At 42.7% G+C, this 26462-nt stretch overlaps 1 protein-coding gene across 1 annotated transcript in view; it reads right to left on the bottom strand.

Annotated features, from left to right (window-relative positions):
- The window catches only part of LOC105477623 (inositol 1,4,5-trisphosphate receptor type 1), a 356056-nt gene that overhangs the window by 215675 nt on the left and 113919 nt on the right, over positions 1–26462 (bottom strand). The window contains exon 5 of the mRNA XM_071092119.1: positions 5823–5938. Coding sequence (XP_070948220.1) covers positions 5823–5938 — 116 coding nt within the window. The remainder of the gene's footprint in view (positions 1–5822; positions 5939–26462) is intronic.

Here is a 26462-nt window from a genome sequence, read left to right as displayed (position 1 = left end):
TGCTGTCAGAGAACAGTAGTAATGGCCTTTAGAAGAAATTATGTGATTTGCAGATGGGAAGAAGCTCATTTTGTCAAGAGACCCTTAGGACATCATGACCAAGAGAGTCAAAATCCAGTTATTCCCAGAGAAGGAAAAAGCATAGGCAGTAACCAGCCACTAGATGTCATTCTCCTTCAAAGTGCTGTTTATGTTGCTTATCCTAGTCAAAAGGAAGTCAAGTGGTCTAGACAACTAATTCCTTAAATGGCATTAATTTAAAATAATCTGACCTCTGATTGGGGTGCTGCATAGTAGTTGACAAAAATAAAAATGAAAACCCACTGGAGACTGGCCATCAGTCCCAACGGCAAAGTGGCTGCCCAAAATACAACATCTTATTGGCTGGTGGGAACGTAAATTGAATGAAACATGTAGATGACTTTAAGACACCAGGGGGAAAAGTTCCAGCTAAGCAGGAAAGTAGGAACTGCAGAAAGTGAAGCACAAAGTCAACATTCAAGACCTGAGGCCGGGTGCAGTGGCTCATGCCTGTAGTCCCAGAACTTTGGGACACCAAGGCAGGCGGATCTTGAGTTCAGGAGATCGAGACCATCCTGGCCAAAATGGTGAAACCTCATCTCTACTAAAATACAAAAAATTAGCCAGGCGAGGTGGCGCGCTACTCAGGAGGCTGAGGTAGGAGAATCGCTTGAACCCAGGAGGTGAAGGTTGCAGTGAGCTAAGATCGTGCCACTACACTCCAGCCTGACAACAGAGCAAGACTCCATCTCAAAAAAAAAAAAAAAAAGACCTGAAAGTTACATCAGTAATCTTAAATCAGGGAAAATAACTGGCTTCCTTTTTTATTTTTTTAAAGCATAAACAGCATGAGAGAGATCACTGTTTTTCTCTTTTTAATAAGGAGTTGACCATTTTTGATCACCTTATGATTGAACTTTTTTCAACCATGCTGTTTTCTTCACAGTTCATTCATAGGAAGGAATGTCAAAAGGACTTGCTGATGAAACATAACATATAGAGCACAGGTTGCAAACAGGGCTGAAGAACCACATCCGGCCTGAGCCATTTCTCTTGGTGTTGAGTGTATATTTCAAGCCTTAATTGAGTTAGTTTCCAACATCTTTTCCAAAATTGAGATATTACACATAAAAGCATGGATTTTTATCTTCTCTTAAAAAGCAGAAGACGTGGCAGCAGCTCTCAGCCCACGTTCCCAAGCAGTGACAGTAGTGAAGTAGAGCTGCCCCTCCAGACTCACCCACAGGACCCTCCACTTGGCAACACTACCCACCAAGCCCACTTTATTCCTGTTGGTTTCCTGCATGGCCAAGAGGAATCTGAATTTACAACCCCTGTGGTAAAAAGTGTAGGAGAGGAAAGAGTTGGAGATGTATTAATAAGATCTCACTGAACAGAATGATCTTTATACCAGAAAAGCAAAGTCAGGACAACTAAAGACACACAGACCTTCCACAAAGATAGCCCACTATGGGCATATGCACTAAATATACATACATGCAGGATTGACCAACCTTCCCCACCTATTCAACTAGATTCCCATGTTCCCAGCACAGACTCTGGGTAGATTATGGATTGGTGCAATGACTGGAAGAGGGTGCTACTGATGTTCAGTGGACAGGAGCTAGGGGTGCTGGGTATAGTGAATGCATGTTACAGTCCTATGCAAGGATGAACCATCCTTTATCCCATACAATTCTATGTCTAGCTGGACATTCACGTAAGTTAAAAAGCTATCTGTCGGCTGGGCGCAGTAGTCCACGCCTATAATTCTAGCACTCTGGGAGGCCGAGGCAGGAGGATCACTTGAGCTCAGGTGGTCAAGGCTGCAGTGAGCCATGATGGCATCACTGCACTCCAGCCTGGGAGTATCTGTAATTACCTGAACCTAGCACCTCACTCCATTTTACATACCAACAGAAATCACAGCTTCCCATGGTTTTATTAATACTATTAATAAATTTTCCAAAAGTACAAGTACTACTTAAGAAAGAAAAGAGTGTAGTTTGCATTATTTATAACATGATCGAGAGCTGCTGATTATTTTGGAAAAAGATATAATCATAATCCCAAAAGGCACAACAATCCAGAATACCATAATCCCAAATGTTAAAATCCCCAATGGTCAAAAAAGACCAAAATCCCCAAAATACAAAAATGTTAAAATTAAAAATTTTTAAATTAAAATAATTTTAAAATTCTTTAAAAGAGACTGATATTTTTAAAAGGGGATTTGAGAAACATGTGAAAATACAACAGAACACTTCACAGGCCATTTTATATAATAAAATGGGGAATAGTAACATACATATTTTTGCAAGCATAAACACTCAAGTACACTAACAATGGTCACAGGGAGTATAAGCAGATTAACCATAAATAAATAGATAAAAAGGGAAATGTAAAATCGCATATCACTATGGTTGGTGATTGTATGCACCAAGCTCATACTGCAGTCATCTGAAATACCATGACCAGCAACCTGAGTCTTTTGACGAGATCGATCAAAACCATGGAGGGTGACCACTGGATATGCAGTTGCCCAAATCGCTGAGAGCTCAAGTAGTTTTATCTTTCACAAACACAAACATCTCTTCATTCATCGAGGAAGTACATCCCTTCATTTACAGGGGAAGTTCCCATGTTTTTACATATTCACAATGTCAACGTTGTGACAATGCACTTTCATTAAGTTAAACTTGCAGAAGAATGCATAAAATCAATCAGAACTCTAATATTAGTCTCCACATGATTTAAATCTCCAATATTGAAAATGATGCGAAGATGAAATACATAGCATAGTGAATTGTAAAAAAATAATTGCTGACAGGGCTGAGTGCAGCTGCTCACACCTATAATCCCACCACTTTGGGAGGCTGAGGCAGTGGATCACTTGAAGTCGGGAGTTCGAGACCAGCCTGGCCAATATGGTGAAACGCTGTCTCTACTAAAACTACAAAAAAATTAGCCAGGCGTGGTGGTGCATGCCTGTAATTCTATCTACTCGGGAGGGTAAGGCAGGAAAATCGCTGGAGCCTGGGAGGTGGAGGTTGCAGTGAGCCGAGATTGCACCACTGCACTCCACCCTGGGCAACAGAGTGAGACTCTGCCTTAAAAATAATAATAATAATAATAAATAATAATAATAATGCTGACAATTTAAAATACTGAAAAAAACCTTTTAAAATCTGACATAAGAAAAAGTGTACTGCAGTAATAGATTATGGGCATTTAAACAGAGATAGTCCATAAGAGCTGGCCTAACATGCAGCTATCCTATGACTGAGATTTTTGGGATTTTACACTTTAGGGATTTAGGCTTTTAGAATTCAATTTTTAGGGATTTCAACATTTGGGATGACGGCACTTGAGATTATGTCTTCTGTGATTATGATTGAAGCCCTTTTGGAAAACCACATCCTAGATAACATGCTTTTCACGTTGCCAATACCATATACCTGCACCAGTCACAGTCTACAGCTTCCCCACTCATGAGATTTATACAAAGAGGTGCAAGCACTTACTTCCTTATGTCTTCTAGAGTAGTCATTCCTTAGCATTGACTTAAGAAGAGTATTCAATTTATTATATAATTTATTACTTTCCTTTTATTTCTCCTTTATAATTTTTTAATTGGTATCTATTATTTATGAATTTTATTCCATGTTCATAAAGCCATATAATATTTGCTCTAAAGAAGGTACAGTGGTTTTGTTGGAATTGAGGATGTCTGATATAATCATCATTATTAAAATAATGATGCATTTCCACAAGTCTTCAAAGCAATCACTAGTCTCCAAGTCTATGAGTTCATTGTTTCTTCTTCTACTCTCTAAATCCCATGGGTGCCTCCAACTGAGGCTTACTCAGCACTTCCTTCTTCCATTAGGAAGCCCTCCCTGACCACTGTATCACACCCTCTTATCCAGCAAAGACAGATTTGGCACCCTTCCTATGTGCTCCCGCAGCTTTGTGTGGTTTGTCCTGTAATATACTGCTTATCACTGCCTCTTTATTCTTTGATATCCAGCTCCCACAGGGTGAAGACTGTCATAGTTCTATCTCTAGGGCCTAGCACACTGCTCATTTATTATTTGATAAATATTTCTGAGCACCTACTATGTGCCAGACACTATTACAGAAGCTGGGATACAGCAGTGAGCAAGAGAGAGAATGCCATGGTAGAGCTGTCATTCTAATAAGCAACAGGTGATAATTAATGAAGCTACGAAATGTAATTGCAGACCCTGATCAGTACTGAGAAAGATATAAACAGGGTGCTATGATGGAGAAAAACAAGCAAGACATCTCTTAGATAAGAGGGGAAGACTTTGCTAAGATGACACTTCAGCTGAGACACAAAGGCTCAAAGGTCCTAGCTCAAGAAGAGCCAGGAAAAGAATGTTCTCAACAGGATAAACTGAGGGTACAAAGCTCGTGTGACAGTGGAGAGTCTGAGGTGCTCAAAAAATAAAATAAAATAAAGCTCATATGGCCAGAATGTAGTTAAGAAGCCCCTGTGGGGACAGCAGGGTCCAGGCATGTACCATCTTGTAGATGACGACAGCCTGGATTTTACTTTAGGTTCAATGAGAATGACCTCATGTGTCTCATGCTTACGTGTCCTCACGCTGGACTGTAAGCTCCCTGAGGTGAGGAGCCTGGGTTTTTCATCACACCCCGTCTGAAACAACACACACTGAACGTAGGAATCCCTTCACGTGACCCTCACCTTACCAAATGCAGCTAGCTGTGACTTTGCCATATGCTAGTCAAAAATGGAGTAAGGTGAGAGGCAGAACCTCTTGAGCTGCTCAGGGCTCACAGATGCTCTAGGTCTTCAACTGTCATCACTGAGCCCCAGGAAAGATCACTGTGTATTCTGTGAAATATTTGATTGAGTGCCTGGTAAGTGCCCAACCTTGTTGTAGACACAAAGGCTATTGCAACAAGTAACAGTGACACAGACCTGGGCCCTCACGAAGCTTACATGCCAGGGGAGGGAGATAGCCAGTAACCAAAATACATTAGAAAGATGATGTTACATGACGGGGAGAAAATGAAGTAGGTCAGGGAACAGGAAATGGGGTACAATTTCGATATTAGTACACTGGCTTATATGTCATGTCTCCTTCTAAACATCTCAGAGAACTTCCTGATTAGCCTCGGAATGCAGGGCACTAAAAGAACCAAGTCATTATTTTACATAAGATGAAACAGGATCAGAGAGGCTCAAAAACTTCCTATGGTCACACAGCACATCAGCAATGGAATGAGCACATCTTTAAAATGCCTGATAACAGGATAGATGCAATGCTAACGGCCAAAACTTATTAAGTATTTATTATGTGCCAGGCACTGTTCATGTGCCTTTTATGTCTCATTTTCTGTAATCCTCACAATGACCTCCTGAGGTGGGTACTACCATCTTCATTTTACAGATAACATAACAGAATTGGAAAATAGCACATAACGTGCCCTAGAGCACCGGTTACTGAGTGGTGGAGCCAGGATTCCATTCCAGGCAGTTTGCTTCCAGTGCCTGTGCTCAAAACCACTTCTCCATCCAAAGCTACCCGTGCAAAGAGAGTGGCTGAGAAAAGACCTCTCCAGATATCTCAAGATGACTAGGATCTATCCCTCCCTAGGGTCAGCTCCCTTCTACCCCTTCATGAAAAAACATAAGAAAGCCGGCAGCTAGAGTTGGAGGGTTGCATAAGCAGTCTCCCACCATTACACCCAGACACCACCAAGGCAGCCACTCACTACTGCCCCATTGACAGCCCCATTGCAATACGTACGTGTAGTTTGTTGAGCAGCACTGCATCTGTTGTGCTGTTGGCCCCAGGCTTAGCAGCTTTCCAGAACTGCTTCTGGGCAGAGTAGCGGTTCATGGGACATAGCTTAAAGAGGCAGTCTAGAAGTAAAGCAAACAAACAGAAATTGCTATTGAGGGTGTATAGACACTCAGCCTAAGAAAAAAAGGCTTTCCACTTTAAAAAATTACATAAAATTACATCATACATAGATATAAAATGAGGGTACAAAGCTCTCTGACAAATCTCTTTTTAAATTTAATTGCCACCACCACTGTGTGAGGGTACAGATGAGGAAACCGAGGCTTACAGAAAGTGAGTCACTTGTCTGTTCTACAGAACTAGTTGGTGGCAGAGCTGTCCAAATTCAGTGTTTTGGTTTGTTTGTTTTGCTTTTTTGTTTTTGTTTTTAAGACAGAGTCTCCCTTTGTCACCCAGACTGGGTGCAGTGGCACGACCTTGGCTCACTTCAACCTCCGCCTCCTAGGTTCCAGTGATTCTCCTGCTTCAGCCTACTGAGTAGCTGGGACTACAGGCACGTGCCACCAAGCCTGGCTAAGTTTTTATATTTTAGTAGAGATGGGGTTTTGCCATGTTGTTAATGCTACCCCACAGTTATCTCCTTTCCTTTACAATGAACAAATAAATACAAGGACAAATAGTCCTTGCTGTATACAACAATGCATACAAGCATTTTTTTATACAAATCCAACTCTCTTCAGTACTATTCAGTTTAGAAAAAAATATTACAGGCCCGGCGTGGTGGCTCATGCCTGTAATCCTAGCACTTTGGGAGGCTGAGGCAGATGGATCACTTGAGGACAGGAGTTCAAGACCAGCCTGGTCAACATGGTGAAACCCCGTCTCTACTAAAAAATACAAAAAAATTAGCCAGGTGTGGTGGTACATGCCTGTAATCCAGCTACTCTGGTGGCTGAGGCACAAGAATCGCTTGAAACTGGGAAGCAGAGGTTGCAGTGAGCCAAGATCACACCACTGCACTCCAGCCTGGGCGGCAGAACAAGATTCTGTCTCAAAAATAAATAAATAAATAAGATGCTTATTTGGAGGGCTCTCCTAGGGCAGTGGTCTCTTGAGTATTGTGTGCAAGATGACCCTCTATGGTACAGAAAGAAAATCTATACACTGGCATTTAGATAGTCTGTGCCCTTGTCCCCTCACTCTCAGTGCACTGTCATGTGCTTCCATTTAGCATGTCTCGGCTTATACAACTTTATACATTGTCTTATGTGGTATAACCAACATTCACAGAATGGACAAGTGGCTTCAAAAGATTTCTGCAGAAAAATCAAAACGTCAAAGGCAATAGTAATGCAACCCAGCAAACCAAAAAAGGCGGAACCAAACCTTCCCTTAGAGCTCTTGTAAAGTAAAAAGAATGATGATCTAATCAGATCTGGAAAAAGCCAGACATTAAAAATCATAAATAGAACCACTTAAAATATTGTTTTTAATGATGAAAATTACCCTAAAGCATCTGTGTTTTAAGGCGTTAATGATAATATGAAACCATCATAAATAACAGAATATATTATTGTTTAATCTTAATCTGAGTTATTTCCTTCTACTTTCCACTTGTTTTATAATGCCTACAATATATTACTACAATAATACGTGTTTGTAACTTTTAAAAACACACACATACACACACACACACACACACACACACAAAGTGTAGGGTATAGCCACCAATTTTTTTTAAGAGATGGGGACTTGCTATGTTGCCCAGGCTGGAGTGCAATGGCTATTCACAGACAATCATAGCACACTGTAGCCTGGAACTCCTGGGCTCAAGCCATCCTCCTGCCTCAGCTTCTCAAGTAGCTAGGATTTGGGCTTCACCAGATTTTTCTGACAGGGATATGTCATCAACAAACCGTAACTACGCTAGGAAACCAATATTTAAAATTGACACTCCCCATGAAAAGTTTACATTTTGACACACTGAGTTTTCAAACAGTAAGTATCTGTAGAGTAAAATTAACGAACTTGGAGTGGATACTCATATTCAGAAAAATGACACCCTGAGACTAGGTCTGAACAAGCATTTAAGGAAATTATTAACCGTACACTTATTCTTACCTATTCATTAAAACCAATTCCCTTAAAGTACCTTGAACAGGTAAATATCTAGTTATTGTCCTAGTCTAGTAAGTATCTCAAAGTAAGAACAATGGATTTGCTGTCAAGCATATAAACACTAGGTCTTTCCTCTACTTCAGACCACTCTTTCTTCTAGTCAGGATCAATAATTAACTATTACTATGTACTGCACACACAAATACCTGAAATTGTTCAGAAAAAAAAATAAGAATACTTAATTGTAGAAGTAATAGGTACTTATCCTGTTTCTGTAATCTCCTTCATCACTAAATATTTCTACCTAGTCACAGGCAGTTATAAGGCAAATATGGGACCATGATAGCTATCTTTATCAAGAATCTAATCCATCTACTGAAAGTAATTTTTACTGCATATGAAAGATACTCTCTAGGACTTTGCAGAACAAAAGATACAGCAGGAGACCAGTTTAAAAGACCAGCCTACTCTCCCCACCTCTTAGGAAAGGTACAGGTCATGGTCATTCGCTATATTAGTGGCAATTTAATGACATTATTTCCAGAGATGCAGTTTTCCTACCAGCTTAATATTAGTATATATGAATTATCTGTTCACTCCATGGATAACCATACGCAACCAGGAGACAATAGTTTACATTAAATATCCCATCTTTGACACAGGACTGAACATTACTCCAAAGCATCTATGTGTTTCAAGGTGTTAATGATAATATAAAACTATAATAAATAACAGAATACTGCATTATAGCTTAATCTTTTTTTTTTTTTTCTTGAGATGGAGTCTCGCTCTGTCACCCAGACTGGAGTGCAGTGGTACGATCTCTGCTCACTGTAACCTCCGCCTCCCAGGTTCAAGTAATTCTTCTGCCTTAGCCTCCCAAGGTGGCCAGAATTACAGGTGCCTGCCATCATGCCCAGCTAATTTCTGTATTTTTAGTAGAGACAGGGTTTCACCATGTTGGCCAGGGTGGTCTCGAACTCCTGACCTCAAGTGATCCACTGACCTTGACCTCCCAAAGTGCTGGGATTACATTTTGAGCCACTTCACCCAGTCTTATTGTTTAATCTTAATCTTATTCATTAACTTCTACTTTCCTCTAATTCAGGAATCTGGGTTGGGCAAGAATGGTGTCCTTAATGACCACATGACTTTTTTAAATATTCAAAATATTTAAGTCACTGGCATTAACATTTGACACATGACTTACTTTATGGACCAAACGGGGTTAACAATGTCAGTTTTCACCAATAGTAAGTTACAGAGAGTAAAATGACCTATCCTTTTCTCTCCAACATGCTTCATATGATGACACTAAATGGTATGCATTCCCAAAAAAACTGATTTAGGAAGATGTGGGGGACAATCAGGGTGGATTCATGATGCCAAAGGATAACAGACAGTGGAAAGTATTTTACAACTCTTCACGGTACCACCAAGTCAAGCACCTCGCCTAACAAAGGAGCTACATCACAAGCTCTAAACTTCGGATAACTTTACATTCCCCTAAGGTGAGAGGGTGTATTTAAATAACATCCATCCAACCAAAGCCTTGCTCTAACTTCCACACCAACTATTTTCCTTGGGTAAAACAGAGCATTGCATTGCATTAAGTGTATTTACAACCAACTGTCTGTGTAAATATAAGAGATGCTAACATACTAGTAACAGAATCAAATTAGCCTTGCTGATTTTGCCCTGCCTTCCCAGTTGCTTAGCAACTGATTCAAAGTGAAAATTAAATTAAGCAATTCAAATGTAATGTTAGAATAACCTTCCAAAATTTTGCAATTTGTAGGTTCCATATTGCCCTTTGCTATTTGGATGGCAAAGCAGAGCAAAATTAAACTTCCACTGGGTCCTAATACTCTGCTAAGTATTGAAATGTACAAATACAGGAAAACCAGAAGAATATATGTAATATTTATTTGGGGGAAAGAGAGCACATGTGTGTACATATGTGTGTGTATGCATGCATGCGCGCACACACACACACTATGGTTTGAACTCACCCCAAAGAAATGCCACAAAGAATGTCTTATGTGACAAGTGTTATTTTAGGCCGTTGAGGAATAAACTAAACTAGCTTTCAAAAAATTACGGTGGAATATTCTGAAGTTTGAGCATATGCCACATTGAGTTAGCAAAGGAGAATGCAGTTGAATAAAGGGGCTGGAGTAGGCGTTAAGGGGCTGGGAGGGCTAGAAGCCAGACAGAACAGGCAACAGGTGAGCATCCATTGTATCAAAGGCATGCTGGAGCCTGGATGGAGGGAGAATGCTCAACTGCTTTATAGATGAGTTTGACTATCAAATCAGGACTTGTGGTGCACACTTAAGAGAAGATGGGAGCAAGGGGAGCCACAGGTGTGCTTCCAGCACTCCGGGATGGGACAGAAGCAAAGCGAGAAAGCAAAAAAGTCAGCCAACCTTCAGAGTTATCCACGCCACTGACCAAATAAAAGAATAAAGGTTGCCAGAACAGCAGAAACCCCACTGTGTCCACGCCCTCCTCCCCACTGCTAGAACTTTCAACTCAAGAGTGTAAGGCCTCTGAAGGCAGAGACTTCTGTTTTGTATGCCATGGTAGCCCAGGGTCTAAAGACTGAGTAGGAGCACAACAATGGTGTTGAATTAATGATTTAAATGTGCTACAATCCCTAGTGCTCCAGAAACAACTGTAGATATGTCCACTGAAGTCACTTTCAGCTCTAAGCTTCCCAGTGTTCATTCTTGGATTCAATTACTACTTATTAAAATGTTAGGCCGGGCGTGGTGGCTCATGCCTGTAATCCCAGCACTTTGGGAGGCCGAGGCGGGCAGATCACAAGGTCAAGAGATTGAGACCTTCCTGGCCAACACGGTGAAACCCCATCTGTACTAAAAATACAAAAATTAGCTGGGCATGGTGGCATGCGCCTGTAGTCCCAGCTACTCGGGAGGCTGAGGCAGGAGAATTGCTTGAACCCAGGAGGCGGAGGTTGCAGTGAGCCGAGATCGCACCACTGCACTCCAGCCTGGGTGACAGAGCGAGACTCCATCTCAAAATTTAAAAAAATAAAAAAGTCTACTGTGTGCTGGTGCAAGACTGGATGCTGAAAATGCAGCAGGGATCCAGTTGCACAAGTCTGTTAATACAATACCAGTGACAGGGACAAACTGGTCAAATATCCATGTTGAATTATAGCAAGCTAGAAGTATTATGGAGGCAAGATTTATCTATGGACGCACTAGGGCTGAGGTAAGGAGGCAACACTTCCTACAGGATCATCAGGAAAGGCATTTCTAGGACTATGGCATCTGAACTTGGAGTTGCAGGATGAGAAGGGAGGAGCCAGCCTTCATAAAACTCAGGCAAAGCCTCTCAGGCAGAAGGAATAGCAAGCGCAAAAGCCCTGAGCTGGAAGAAAACTGACAGACTAAGTGGAAAAGCAGGGCTGGTAGCAAGCAGTAGGCAAAGGCTGGAGCTGCGGAAGATGAGGCTGGAGAGGCAAGCAGACGCTGCACCGTGCAGGGCAGTGCAGGCCATGGGAAGGCATCGAGTCATCCTAAACACAGTGTGAAACCACACAAAGGCTTTAGGAAAGCAAGAACCTGGTGTGGCTGATGCTTCTAAGGGAGCTTTCATCCTGGTGATTGATATGGTTTGGATCTGTGTCCCCACCAAATCTCATGTTGAATTGTAATCCCCAGTTTGGAGGTGGGGCCTGGTGGGAAGTGACTGGATCATGGGGGTGGATTTCTCATGAATGGTTTAGCACCACCTCTTTGGTGCTGTGCTCATGATACTGAGTGAGCACTCCACGATCTGGTTATTTAAAAGTGTGTGGCACCTCCCACCTCGATCTCTTGCTCTTGCTTTTGCCATGTGATGTGCCTGCTCCCCCTTCGCCTTCTGCCATAATTGTAAGTTTCCTGAGGTCTGCCTAGCAGCCAAGCAAATGCCAGCATCATGCTTCCTGTACAGCTTGTGAAACTGTAAGCCAATTAAACCTCTTGTATATCTTGTATTTCTCTGTAGCAGTGCGACAACATTACACTAATACAGTGATGCCTACCAAGAAAGGGAAGAATGAGGGGTGGGGTTGCGGGGAGAGGAATGGACACCGAGAATTGTAATTTTGGCTCTGCTTAGTTTGAGATGCCTACAAAACATCCAAGCTGAAATGCTGAGGAGTGAGTAGGCTGCCCATCAACTAGTAAGTTGAAAATAAAGAACAGTCAGTTATTTAAAGGTGTCAGAGGGTAGGAGGTGGCAGAAAAAGAGAAGGATGGGGAGCTGGAGAGGAGGAAAGTTGAGGAAGTCAGTAGCACAAATCCACTGTAGCTATACATCTGGAGTGAGGGAGATCCCAATCTCCCTATTCAAATCCAAAAAATAATTTAATTCAGGCTGACAAAAGCTTGAACTTGATTCAAAGTTTTGTAGAGCACAATAAGGCCCTTTCTACTCTCTTTACTGTTTACCACCACCAAAAAAAAAAAAAAAAGAAAAACAAAACCCACAAAGAAAATTAAAAGCAAAAAACCCAACTCCATCTTCTATAAAACCCAAATCAATCTTCTCCAGTTGCAATAAATGAAGATGGAAAGAGGATGGAGGGATGGAGCTTGACATATGAAGTAAAGTGAGGCCCCTGTTCCCGCACAGAGGTACCATGAAAAAGCAAGCAATTAGCACTGCAGAACCCTGGAAAGGCTTAGGAACTGGGGGCTCCAGGCATCAAGGGTGACAGGAGTGAGATGAGAACCAGTAGTGGAGGATTGGATGAAAACACAGAGGAAGAGCAGTCAGACCCCTGTGTCCACCCACCCCATACAGTCCAGAAATCTGTTCCTTCTCAAACCCTGCAGGAGACTAAATCTTGGGAGAAAATGGACCATTGAGGCTCTGCAGCTGCATGTGCCATGTACAATGAAGGCATATAAAACTGAGGAACAGAAATAGAAATAAAGTGACTAAGTAAAAATCCACACCTGGCATGGCGAGATGCACAGGCTCCACCCCAGCCAGGCTCCTCTCCGGCAGGTGTCTGGACCATCGTCTTCTAACTATAGCTCAAGGCCCAAATCTGGTCCACTGCAGACCATTTTTGTATGACTCACAAACTCAGAATGGTTTTTACCTTTTCAAATAGTTAGGAAAAAAGTCAACCATAATATCCTCGAAGACTGGAGATAATAACCATAAAGTGAAAAAGCACATAATTTTAAAATGCAACCAAATAAAAACTCTGAGAAACTTAAAATGCAATGATAAAAAATGTTTTAATGTACTGCAGAAAGTAGGAACAAAAAACAAAGAGAAATGGAAGGGGCAGAGGAAAAAGAGAGAAGAGAGAAGGAGAGGGGATAGGGGAGAGGAGGAGAGGGGAGGGGAGGGGAGGGCAGAGGAGGGGAGGGGAGAGGAGGGGAGGGGAGGGCAGAGAAGGGGAGGGGAGGGCAGAGAAGAGCAGGGGAGGGCAGAGGAGAGCAGGGGAGGGCAGAGGAGAGCATGGGAGGGCAGAGGAGAGCATGGGAGGGCAGAGGACAGCAGGGGAGGGCAGAGGAGAACAGGGGAGGGCAGGGGAGGGGGAAGGGGAGAGAAAGGGTGGAAGAGAGAAAGGGCAGAGGAAGGGGATGGAAGTGGGGAAGGGGCAGAAGGGGAGGAAAGGAGAGAGGGAGGAGTGAGGAGAGAGTTGGGTAAGGAAAGAAGAAAGGAGGAAAGGAAGGAAGGGGGGAAAAAGAGGTGAGGAGGAATGGGGAAAAGGGGAAGGGGTAGGAAAGGGAGGGAAAGTTGGGGAAGGGGAAGGAAGGGGAGAGGGAGGAGTGAGGAGAGAGGAGAGAGGTAGGTAAGGAAAGAAGGAGGAAAGGAAAGGAAGGAAAGCGGGGGAAAAGAAAGAATAAGAAGGGAAAGTGATTAACAGAGCAATCCATAGGTCCAATACAAGAGAAAATTCAGAAAAAGAAACTGAAGGTATGGAAACAATCAAAGAAAAATACAAGATAATATACCAGAACTAGACATGACTCCCCAGGTTGAAAGAATCCAGTAATTCCCCAGCATAAGAAAACACACACTCATACATGTCATCGCAAAATTTCAGACTAACGAGACAAGGAGAAGATCCTTAAGGCTTCTAGCAAGAAACAAAAGGCTCAAACAAAAGAAGAGTAAGAATAACATCAGACATCTCACAGCAACCCTGGAAGCTCAAATATAACAGAACAGTATCTTCAAAATACTGACTGAAAAGAATTCTCAATCTAGAATTCTGAACTGTATTGAAATAACAACATATGAAAGTACAATAAAGTCAAGTCTAAAATCAAGAAGCTGCTGGAGGTTGTACTCCACCAAAAAATGGAGAGAACAGTTTTTAAAGAGTCCTTTGGTTATTTATCAAAGAGGTTGCCCTGGCCCAGCTCAAATGCCAACCCTTGTTCTATAGTCAAGATAGTATGCTTAATATGCTTAATACTAGTCATCCATCCCACAGACAGAGGTGAGAAAGAAAGTCCCACAATGACACCATGTAGGTCATGTCACTGCCACAACCTGGAGCAGAGGCAAAATGCTCCAGGGACAGAGGACGGTGGTGAGGAACAGGAGGGTCAGATCATCTGATGGATCTAGCACATGGAAAACATGCTGAGCAATTGGAGAGAGGGAAGACTCAGTAAATGCTACAAAAGAGCTATGCAAATAAAGAAAAATAAGACAATCACTAACTCCAGGGGAAGGTTGCATATGAAAATTCCAATGTATCTTTGGCTCACTAGCGAACAATATTTACATAGTCATAAAAATATTAAGACTGAATATTAGTCTAGCCAGAAAACTGGGACATAACTCTAGTGGGAGGACGGAGGAGGAACAGAGAAGTGTCACAAAGCTAATCTCATCTATAACAACAGTAAGTTGAAAAATGTTATTTAAAATACATTACACATATCAAGAGACACACAGCATCTAGAAACACAGTGGTAAATATCAGAAACAAATGTTAAAATATTTGGAATTGTTGCCTCTGGAAAGTGAGAAGGCGTGAGGTGTCAGACTGTTATGTTTATCAGTATTTGACTTTTTTGTGGTGAAATTCACATAATATAAAATTAACCACTTTAAAGTGACCAATTCAGTGGCGTTTAGTACAGTTGCAATGCTGTAAAACCATCATCTTTATCTAGTTCCAAAACATTTCATCATCCCCAAAAGGAAACTCTGTACCTATTAAGCAGTTAATTACCCCCCAACCTCCTCAACACCCTACATTTGACTTTTTAAAGGATATGCATATATCAAAGAAATTTTTTTTTTTTTTTTTGAGACAAGGTCTCACTTTGTTGCCCAGGCTGTGGCTCAGTGGCACCATCCTTGCTCACTCAGCCTCAACCTCCAGGGCTCAGGTGATCCTCACACCTCAGCCTCCCAGGTAGTTGGGACTACAGGTGTAAGCCTTTTTTTTTTTTCTTTTTTTTCTTTTTTTGTATTGTTTAATAGAAATAGGGTTTTGCCATGTTGCCCAGGCTGATCTTGAATGCCTGTGCTCAAGCAATTTATCCGCCTCGGCCTCCCAAAGTGCTGGGATTATAGGCGTGCGCCACCAAACCCAGCCAATATTTTAATTTTTTCAACTACCTTTTGGTACTCAATTGGCATTCAGTTTTTCACAACTACAGACTGACAAAAAGCAACAAAATCTGAATCTTATGGTTTGAATGTTTGTCTCCTCCAAAACTCATGCTGACATTTAATGGTCAATGTAATGGTATTGGGACGTGGGGCCTTGAAGAGGTGATTAGAGGGCTTCACTATCATGAGTGGGCTTAATGCCTCAACACAAGAGCGTCTGGGGTTCGGCGGCTCTCTCTCTTGGCTCTTTTGCCCTTCTGCCCTATGAAGAACAGCCATCCTCCCCCTCCACAGGATGCAATGTTTGAAATGCCATCTTGAGAGCAGAGACCAGGCCCTCACCAGACACCAAAACCTGCTGGCACCTTGACATTGGACTTTCCAGCCTCCAAAACTGTGAGCCAACAAATTTCTGCTCATTATAAATTACCCAGTCTGTGGTATTCTGTTATAGCAGCACAAATAGACTAAGACACTGGAAAATGCCAAGTATCAATGGAGATAGAGAAATCTTCCTGCACTGTTGATGAATGCACACACTGGGGCCACTACTGTGAGTGGCAATTGGTATAAGTCAAAGCAAGTACGTATGTATAACCTATAACATGTAATCCAGCCATTCTGCTATGGGGCACACATTCCAAAGAAATTCTCACATAGGTTCTCCAATCTCACTACGTCCACAAGCAGAAGGACGTTCTAGGGAAGAGAGTGATGAGAAGGCGCACCAACTCTTCACTGCTTTGGCCTAGAGGCAACGCAACACTTGCATTCACATGTCTTCAGTGACAATGAAATCACAAGACACCGCCAGGATACAGACAAGCTAAGAAGTGAAGTTTAGCTGTGTGCCCAGGAAGAAGATAGGAGTTTCCTGTGCACCTAGCCCATCTCTGCTACAGCCTGTCCTTGAGGTCAACAAATAATCTACTTCATTCCTTCTTATTACCCCACACCTCAGGCAACACTCTGGCTTGAGTTGCAGCAATTAAACACAGTCCCTTCTCTTTCAGAATGTGAACTCTTCAAAACCATCTCATTGACCAAAAAGACAATCAACAAGCTACCACTATTTTAAAAATTCTTCATTCAGCCAGCATATATAAATGCAATTTTATATAGGATGAAATCAATGGGTGATATACAAAAGCAGTGAACATGAAAAATGGAAGTGTTCATCATTCATATCTTGCCCTGTTTTTGAAAAGGCTAAGAGGAAACAGAATAAAAATTTCAGAAGGAAAAGACAATATGATTAACATAGGGAGGAGGGAATATTAATACCCCACCAAGGGGGTTAAGATTTAAAAGTAGTAATGAGAGGGAAATATAAAATCATCCATATTTTAAGAACTAACCCAATTCAAACTTGTTAGACTCTAAGTCTCATGAGGGCTGGGCTTATTTGCTTTATTTATCATTCTATTCCTGATATATTCAGCAAACACAGGATTAATTAATAAATGAATGGATACTCAAGGTAGAAGAATAATCTAAAATTGCAGTTAATACAAGGAAAATCTCCAACAAGCCTTCCGTGAACAAGCAATTAACTCCAGTTCAGTATAAGAGGAAACCAGTAAAACACTGTTGTGTCTGCTGCATGCTAATCACATTTCTCAAGCCATGACAGTAGCCTTTTGAAGTTAAGTGACATTTTCCAATTGGAAATGCCAAAAACCTTCCCATTACCCATCTGCAAAAAACATAGACAATGTTATTAGAAGACAAAAGATGAGCTAATTTTTTCCCCACTTCAGACAACCAGATGCTTTCTCTAAATAGAAAACTCAGGCTGACAACACCCCAGGCTGCTGCCCTCTGCCTTTAACCACCTCTCCTACTTGCAGGACCACCACTCACCAACACATTAATCAACTGGAAACACAAGGAGAAACTTCTTTTTTGACCTGATCCAGTTCAAGCAATTTACTTTTTATTTAGCTATTTACAATGATCACTGTATGTGGATCAGCTTAAACACAGAGAAAGGTATAAGAAATCAGCTGGGGTCAAGCTCAGTGGCCCACGCCTGTAATCCCAGAACTTTGGGGAGGCCAAGGCAAGTGGATCACCTGAAGTCAGGAGTTCGAGACCAGCCTAACCAACATGGTGAAACCCTGTCTCTACTAAAAATACAAAATTAGCCAGGTGTGGTGGTGCATGCCTGTAATCCCAGTTACTCAGGAGGTTGAGGCAGGAGAATCGCTTGAACCCAGGAGGCAGGGGTTGCAGTGAGACAGGATCGCGCCATTGCACTCCAGCCTGGGCAACAAGAGCAAAACTCCGTCTCAAAAAAAAAAAAAAAAAAAAAAGAAAAAAAAATCAGTTGGAAAGGCAAGGTCTCTCCCCATTGTGGAGACAAAAAGACAAAAGGAGCCAGAGGTTCCTTCCAACCAGTAGCCCGAACACAGGTACCTGCCCACACGTGGTCGTTCAGATGCTCTGCCCTGACCTCTGCACCTGGAGAGAAGGCTGCCAAAGACTCAGGGCCTATTAAAGACTGTGGTAGCTGGGTCAGAGGTCCAGGGGCAATGTGGAGAAGTGTCAGTAAGGGATGGGGGTCACTGCGACAGAGGCAGCACCCTTCCAAAAGGTTCCCACACACGGACCTGGCTCTACAGCCATGCCTCCCACAGTGCCTGACCCCAGTTCCCAGTCTCCCTATTGATTCTGTGAGCTATACAATATTCTTGAATAGTTTCCTTTTGGGCTTATGTTAGTCAGTTTCTGTTGTTTGCAAACAAGAGTCCTAGCTGAACCATAGAGTGATAAGACAATGTGCTCTGCTGCGAATGAAAATACACAAAGGCTTTCACCATCACCCAAGAAAACACTGAAAAACATAAGAGAAAGGGAATCCAGAAACCTGGGTTTCCAGGTTTCCAGCAGCCCTGTCTCCTCCACTTATTGGCTGAGCAGCCTTGTCTATGTGATGAAAGTTCTCTGTGTCTGCATGTCCTCCTCTAGAAGAGATCATCACCCAGAAACTGCACGCCTGTTGTAAAACCTCAAGTCGCATGTCATGCGTCTAACAGAAAATCTAGACCTGGAAGCGCTAAAGTGTTCACCAATCTAGAATCTGACTGACTGAGTTGAAACTCCAGCTCTATCACATGTCAGCTGTATGATTTGGGGGAAAATTATCTAGTCTCCGTAAGTCTTAGTTTCCTGCCTATAAAGAGGTAATAACCATATGGCTAACTCAGAAATTAACTTTAAAAATTAAACTACTTTGTTTAAAGTCCTTCAAACAGATCCTGGCACAGAGTAAACATTGAATAAATACTAGCTGCTATGATATGATAGAAGGGATAAACAGGTGACAAAGCCATGTTATGCTGAAATGCTGGAAGACCACACTGCACCGAAAAACAAACTACTGTTACAACATGGATGAATTTCACAATCGTTATTTGTTTTTGATTTTTAGGATAAGGTCTTGCTCTGTCACCCAGGCTGGAGCACAGAGGTGTGATATCAAGGCTCACTTCAGCCTCCATCTCCCAGGCTCAAGAGATCCTTCCACCTCCGCTTCCCAGGTATGCACCACCACGCCTGGCTAATTTTTTTTGTATTGCTGTCATTATTTGGAGTGAAAGATGCCAAATCAAACAGTCCATTTATACTGAATGAATCCACTTATATGAAGTTCAAAAATAGGCAAAACTAGAGTCACAGCATTAAAATAGTGGTTATCTCTGTCGAGGGTGGAGGTGGAGGTGGTATTTTCCAGAAAGAAGCACCTTCTGGGGCACTGGAAATGTTTTCTATCTCAATCTGAGTGTAGGCCATGTGGAAATGTACATATGCAAAATTCCATCCAGCGATACATTTAAGGCATGTGCATATATGCCTATATATCTGTCTACACACGCATATATGAAATACCTCAATAAAAGATAAAAATAAAATGCTTTTCATGTTCTCATGAAAAGGAGGATGATCCTGCTGATAATGGAAAAACAAATTTTCCCTTCATGTAAAAAGATAACAATGTCCGATTTGCACCGCTGGAAAAACATGCTTTGTTTTGTCAGGATTTGGAGGTTGGAGGTTGCTGGTCTATAAGGAAGAGGAGGAAAGGCAGAAGGGAGAGAGATGACATCACTGACTCCCCTTATGGCCTTGGTATTTGCGTCACCCACAGGAAACTCAGGCAATGAGCACTCCCTGGCCCAAGGACAAGTGCCCAGAGGAGCTGCAACACAGAGTAGTTCCCCCTAAGTTCCCTCTTCTGTGAAAGAAAAATAAATATTGGGACCCCCAAATCACTAAGCTAAAGGGAAAAGTCAGGCTTGGAACTGCTTAGGGCAATCCAGCCTCCCATTCTATTCAAAGTCATCCCTCTGAGGGTCGCCTGAGACAAATGTCTATCTGATTGCTTCCTCTCCCCTATTGTTTATGTAAAAATACAGATTCACTGAGCCAGACTAAACTGTATATTTAGTGGAAGACTGACAAAGGACTCAAAAGAATGCAACCTTTTGTCTCTTATCTACTCCTAACCTGGAAGTCCCCACTTTGAATTGTCCCGACTTACTGGACCCAATCAATGTACATCTTACACATATTGATTGACGTCTCATGTCTCTCTAAAATGTATAAAAGCTAACTGTACCCCCAACCACCTTGGGCACATGTCTCAGGACTTCCAGAGGCTGTGTCACAGGCACGTCCTTAACCTTGGCAAAACAAACTTTCTAATTTGGCTGAGACCTGTCTCTGATATTTGGGATCCACATATCCAGACAGCTTTAAAACATTAATAAGCAGTAGTTTTGTTGTTTTTTGTTTGTTTGTTTGCTTTGAGACGCAGTCTTACTCTCTTCACCCAGGCTGGAGTGCAGGAGCAAGATCTTGGTTCACTGTAACCTCCACCTCCTGAGTTCAAGCGATTCTCCTGTCTCAGCCTCCCCAGTAGCTGGGATTACAGGCCCCCATCACCACACTTGGCTAATTTTTGTATTTTTAGTAGCGATGGGGGTTCACCATGTTGGCCAGGCTAGTCTCAAACTCCTGACCTCAGGTAATCCGCCTGCCTCAGCCTCCAAAAGAGCTGGGATTATAGGCATGAGCCACTGTGCCTGGCTAATAAGCAGCAGTTTTAAAAGTGTAATCTCTAATGATATGATGTCTGATATGTACCTCAAAATGATCAGGGGGACAGAAGTGGGGGGATACAGAAAAAAAACAAGATTAGCCATGAGTTGGTCATTGTTAAAGGTGGGTGTTGAGGTACTGTCATTGTCCTTTGGTATCCATGGGGGATGGGGCCCAGGACAACCCCTTGGATTCCACAATCCACAGATGCTCAAAAGTGCCTGGATATAGTGGCACTCTGTCACTCAGCATGGGTGACAGAATGAGACTCCGACTCAAAAAAAAAAAAAAGTGTCTGATATACTTGTTATGCTATAATTTTATTTTTATTATTTTTAATTGTTGTATTGCTATTTAGGGGAGGTGGTTTCTGAATATTTTTGACGTGAGGTTGGTTGAATCTGTGGATGTGGAACCTTCAGACATGGAAAGCCACTGTGCATGCAAAGTCGCTGTATTTTTATTCTCTCAATTTATAAATAGCCTTAAATTTTTTTTTACAATAGGAAGTTTTAAAAAATCATCTATGAAATTTATTTTCAAGTATAAAATTTTCATAAAAACCAAACAAGTATTCATTGAATTCAAAGCAAGGATTTTTAAATTTTATTTATTTATTTTTTGAGAGAGGGTCTCACTGTCCACCTAAGTTGGAGTGCACTGGCATGATCTCAGCTTACTGAAGCCTTGGCCTCCCTGTGAACAGGTGACCCTCTCACCTCAGCCTCCCTACAGGCACATGCCACCACACCTGGCTTATTTATTTATTTATTTATTTATTTATTTATTTATTTATTTATTTTTGAGATGGCGTCTCGCTCTGTCACCCAGGATGGCATACAGTGGCATGATCTCGGCTCACTGCAACCTCAGCCTCCTGGGTTCAAGCCATTCTCCTGCCTCAGCCTCCTAAGTAGCTGGGATTACAGGTGCATGCCACCATGCCCAACTAAATTTTGTAATTTTAGTAAAGATGCCACTTCACCAGGTTGGCCAGGCTGGTCTCAAACTCCTGACCTCAAGTAATCTACCCACCTTGGCCTCCCAAAGTGCTGGGATTACAGGTGTGAGCCACCACACTCAGGCTAATTTTTGTACATATATAAAGTGGGTTTTTTTGGGTTTTTTTTGTTTTTTTTGTTTTTGTAGAGACGAGGTTTTGCCATGTTGCTCAGACTGTTCTCAAACTCCTGTGCTTGAGCAATTCACTCTCCTCAGCCTCCCAAAGTGCTGAGATAACAGGCATGAGCCACTATGCCTGGCAGTTATTTTTCTTTAAGTCAAGACAGACAGACAGACAGAAAGGGAAGGAAGGAAGGAAGGAAGGAAGGAAGGAAGGAAGGAAGGAAGGAAGGAAGGAAGGAAGGAAGGGAGGGAGGGAGGGAGGGAGGGAGGGAGGGGGGAGGAGGGAGGAGGGAGGGAGGGAGGGAGGGGGGAGGAGGGAGGATAGAGGAGGGAGGAGGAGAGAGGGAGGAGAGAGGAGAGAGGAGAGGAGAAAGACAATTTGCCATTCCACCTGAAAACCAGTATGTTCTGGAAAGGAGGCCATAGCTGGATGGACCTGTGGAATAAGTAGTGCACAAAAAAAAAATGAGAATGCCCTGCTCTAACTTAGATTTGTGAACAACAAACAATAACTATGGACTTTGGGTTAAAAACCTTTGCTGACGAGCACTCTACATCTTCAGTACCTCTCAGTACCTCATTAACGGCAAATGAAATTTCCCTGTGCATTCCCCTGGGTATTAAAAAAAAAATGACAGTACTTAAGAACCTATGAGGATATGCCACATCTACAAAAGGGCATTCAGAAAGCCTGGGAGCAGCTGGCATGAAAGTAGTTACATAAGCTACTGGCCTGGTCATCAAGATCCTCCAGGAAAAATCCTTTTCCTATCAGAAACTCCCACTACACAAAGGAAGAGCAGACTTGAAGCAATTTTCTTTCTCTCTCATTCAAACGGTTATTAAGTGCTTGCGTGCTGGAGATACAAAGTCAATAAAACCTGATCCCCAGGTGTCATCAGGGAGAGGGAGGAACCAACAGGAAACTCCAGGGTGTCTGGCACACAGAGGAGCACTAACCCAGCCCAGGTAGAGATGGGAGAGGCAGTAAGAAGAAGATTCCTCATTTGAGCTTTGCAGGATCCACTGGATAAGTCAATGGCTGGGCCAGGAAGAGGGATAGATGATAAGCAAAGAAAGAGATGCTACAGAATCTGTTGCATTCCAGCCAGCACAGTGGCCCCAGAATGAATTTTCTGTGTGGTGGGCCAGACTTCTTGATACAGCCCACCATGTAGAGCGGAAACACCAAGTACAGCTGACCTGGCCCCCCTTCCTCGCTCATCTGGGTTGGGCATCCCTTAGACCGCAACAGTGCCTTTTCCTCATGTGTCCTGCTCTTGGAGTTCAAGGCAACATGGCAGGCTAGGCAGGGCTGTCACTGCTGGTCTGGCCCTGTTTCTCCATAGAGAGACAAGAAGGACCAAAGGAAGTTCTGTCCTGTTCTATTCCTCCATGTTGTCCACTGAATACATGGTGACCCAGCCCTGAGTACCAGGGTCCTTCCCCCTCTATCCCAGCATTTCTAACCAGCTGCAACCACATGTGAGGTGGCCAAGCTACCACCCCATCTGTCCCATTCTATTCCTCCATGCTTTCCATTGAATACTTCGTGACCCAGCCCTGAGCACCAGAGTGCTTCCCCGTCCATCCCAGCATTCCCCGACCACACGTGAGGTGCGCCATGCCCTCACATAGTTTTTACACCTGTACAATTCAACATACCCCTAATGAACACATTCCTTCCAAAGAGACCCTTTCACCCACCCTAAGCCCAACAAGAAAGAACTAATTAGACAAATCAGGACTTACTCAAAAACATTGTGTATATACCCTAAAGAGAAAAGTTGCTCTCTTATTTCATGACCTATGTTTCCTTTGCTTATCTTTTATTTTTATCCTAGCAAACACAGCTACCACTAAACAGGTTTTTTCAGTCCAAATATCTGCCAAGAACAATGACTGCCAAGCATTTTCTTTTCCCCAGAACACCCACCTGAAAGATATGACACCTTCCCACCCCCAGTAGAGGCTTATAGCAGAGATTCTCAAGGATGGCACCTCAAGAATGACCCCACCCCTCCAAAATGGTGATTAGATTAAAAGAGGATTTCTCAACACCACTGCTAACATTTTTTTCTTTTCTTTTCTTTTCTTTTTTAAAGACAAAGTCTCACTCTATTATCCAGGCTGGAGTGCAGTGCATGATCTCGGCTCACGGCAACCTCTGCCTCCAGGGTTCAAGCAATTCTCCTGCCTCAGACTCCCAAGTAGCTGGATTACCAGCATGTGCCACCACACCTGGCTAATTTTTGTATCTTTAGTAGAGATGAAGTTTCACCATTCTGGCCAGACTGGTCTCAAACTTCTGACTTCAAGAGATCCACCTGCCTTGGCCTCCCAAAGTGCTGGGATTATAGGCGTGAGCCACCGTGCCCAGCCACCATTGATATTTTGGGTGTTACCTGTAATTCCTCATTGTGGAGGTGTCCTGTACCTTGTAGGATGCTGAGCAGCATCCCTGGCCTCTACACATTAGCTATCAGTAGCATCCCACTCCCTAGTTCTAACAATCAAAACTGTCTCCAGATTACCAAATGTCTTCTGGGAGCTAAAATCACCCCCAAATGAGATCCATAGGAGGAAACCTTCCTCCCCATCCTTCTTGAGAACCAATGCCCTGAAGTTAACAAAAGTGGGAAGATGGACTGATGAATACAACAGAGTGCAGCAAAAAGCATTCTAGACCCTTCTGAATCGTGTCTCAAAAGAAGCTTCTTTGCTGTACTTTTTGGAATACTACTTGATGGTTGGAATTCTACACTTGATTCCTCTGCCTCAAGTCCTATTGGGCTGTGATTCTCAACCCCAGCTGCTCCTGACAGTCACATAGAGAAGGTTTTAAAATGATACAATGCTCCAGAGGACTCTCTATGGCAGCAGGGATTCCTGCGGCTTTTAAAATGATACAATGCTCTGGAGGATTCTGTATGTGCTCAAACTTAGGAGTAAATCATAATTGCCAGGGTAAAACTGCTTTTGCAAAAATTGTAACATTGAGAAAATTATGGCAGTGGGGAAGATCTGATGTGGCTAACCCCCATCTTCCCGTTAACCTTCAAGCTGCCCTTTATTGTTTCTGGGCTTAGGCAAAGCTAACTTTGGGAGACATTTAGTTTATAGTTTAAATGATAACAGCCCTTCCCCAAAACTCAACCCTTTGTAAAGCTAACGAGAGGCCACCAGGCTAGGCAGATAGAGGAGCCTGAATTCTGCTAAGGTGTAGACATAATCGATTGCCAGCCATTATTCTGGAAGTCACAAGATATGCAACTTACTCATTACTACTGCAGGTAACATCACTGTTGTAGATCCTAAGATTGGCCTTTTGAGATATATTTTCAGGTTTTGTTGCAAATCTGACTCCTGATGACCTCCACCTGGACCTGCCAACTGCTCCTGAGTGGCCTAACCCAGAAGCAACTCAGTGCACCAGAGGACCTTTACCCACCCCCATATGACTGCACCCCCAACAAATCAGCAGCAAGCACCCATTGCCCGCCACCCCCACCCTTCCCCAACCAACCTTTGGAAAAAACCTAGCCCCCAAATTCTCTGGGAGGCTGATTTGAGCAATAATAAACCTCCAGGCTTCCATTTAGTAAGCACTATGTGTATAAAACCCTTTCTCTCTCGCAATTCCCCTGCCTTGATCAATTGGCCCCATTTCAGCAGCGGGCAAGAAGAACCCATTGGGTGGTTTATAAGGGGACTTTATTAAAACACACGGGCCTGGGTGGAAGTGTGGCCTAGGAATCCTCGTTTTAAGCTAGTACTCCAGGTGATTCTAAGGCAAGTGGCCCCCCAACCACACTCTGAGAAACACTGACCTGCAGGATAACTGAATTCTAAAAACAGCACATCTCAAACTTCAGTGTGCAATCAAATCATCTGGAGATCCTGTTAAAATGCAGACTCTGATGCAGCAAGTCTGGGTGGGGTCTGAGACTGCATTTCTTAACAAGCTGCTGGTCTGAGACCACGCTGAGCGACAAGGTCCTAGGACTTACGTCACTGCCAGCAATCAGGGTGATTCCCAAGTGCTGACGGGACACATCTGTAACAGCTCACTCGTGAAAATATCCAGAGGACTTCAATATTACTGTTGTTTGGTGTGGTAGAAAGATTATTAGCCAGGAATGTCAGACCTTTCATGTGGCCCCTCCACTTCTCCAGTTTCATTTCTTTAAAACATCTCCCCCACGAATACTTCACTCCAGCCATTCCAAACTCATGACAAGTCTCATAAATGTAAACCATGTATCACTCTTCTCTGCCTTTCCCAAGTTTTTCCTTCCCTCTGCCAGAAACTTGTGAAAGGCAAATAAAAACTCAGGACCCCAATTTATTATGCCAAAAATGAAAAAAATCCAGCTGAAAGCTGAGTCATGCAAGTGCCTTTCCTTCTGTTCCTAAGAAGATAGCTACAGATAAAAGGTTAAATATCTCTACAGGTAGCTACTCTATGTTCACTTTATCTTATATAAAGTGCATGAGGCTGAGCATGAGACGAATACATAATTAACATGCCCCTACCTGCTCCTTTTCCCTTGCAACATGTGTTTTACCATACCCTCTCTGTCTCCCCTCCACTCTTCCCCTTTATGTACCAAAGTCCTCAAAATCATCTCTGGAGAAAGGCAAGGATCACAGACTGTTTCTGTGATTCTGTGTTTGTTTCAT

Source organism: Macaca nemestrina, chromosome 2, assembly GCF_043159975.1.
Source record: "Macaca nemestrina isolate mMacNem1 chromosome 2, mMacNem.hap1, whole genome shotgun sequence".
NCBI classification, from domain to species: Eukaryota; Metazoa; Chordata; class Mammalia; order Primates; family Cercopithecidae; genus Macaca; species Macaca nemestrina.
This window is presented reverse-complemented; position numbering and strand designations above follow the sequence as displayed.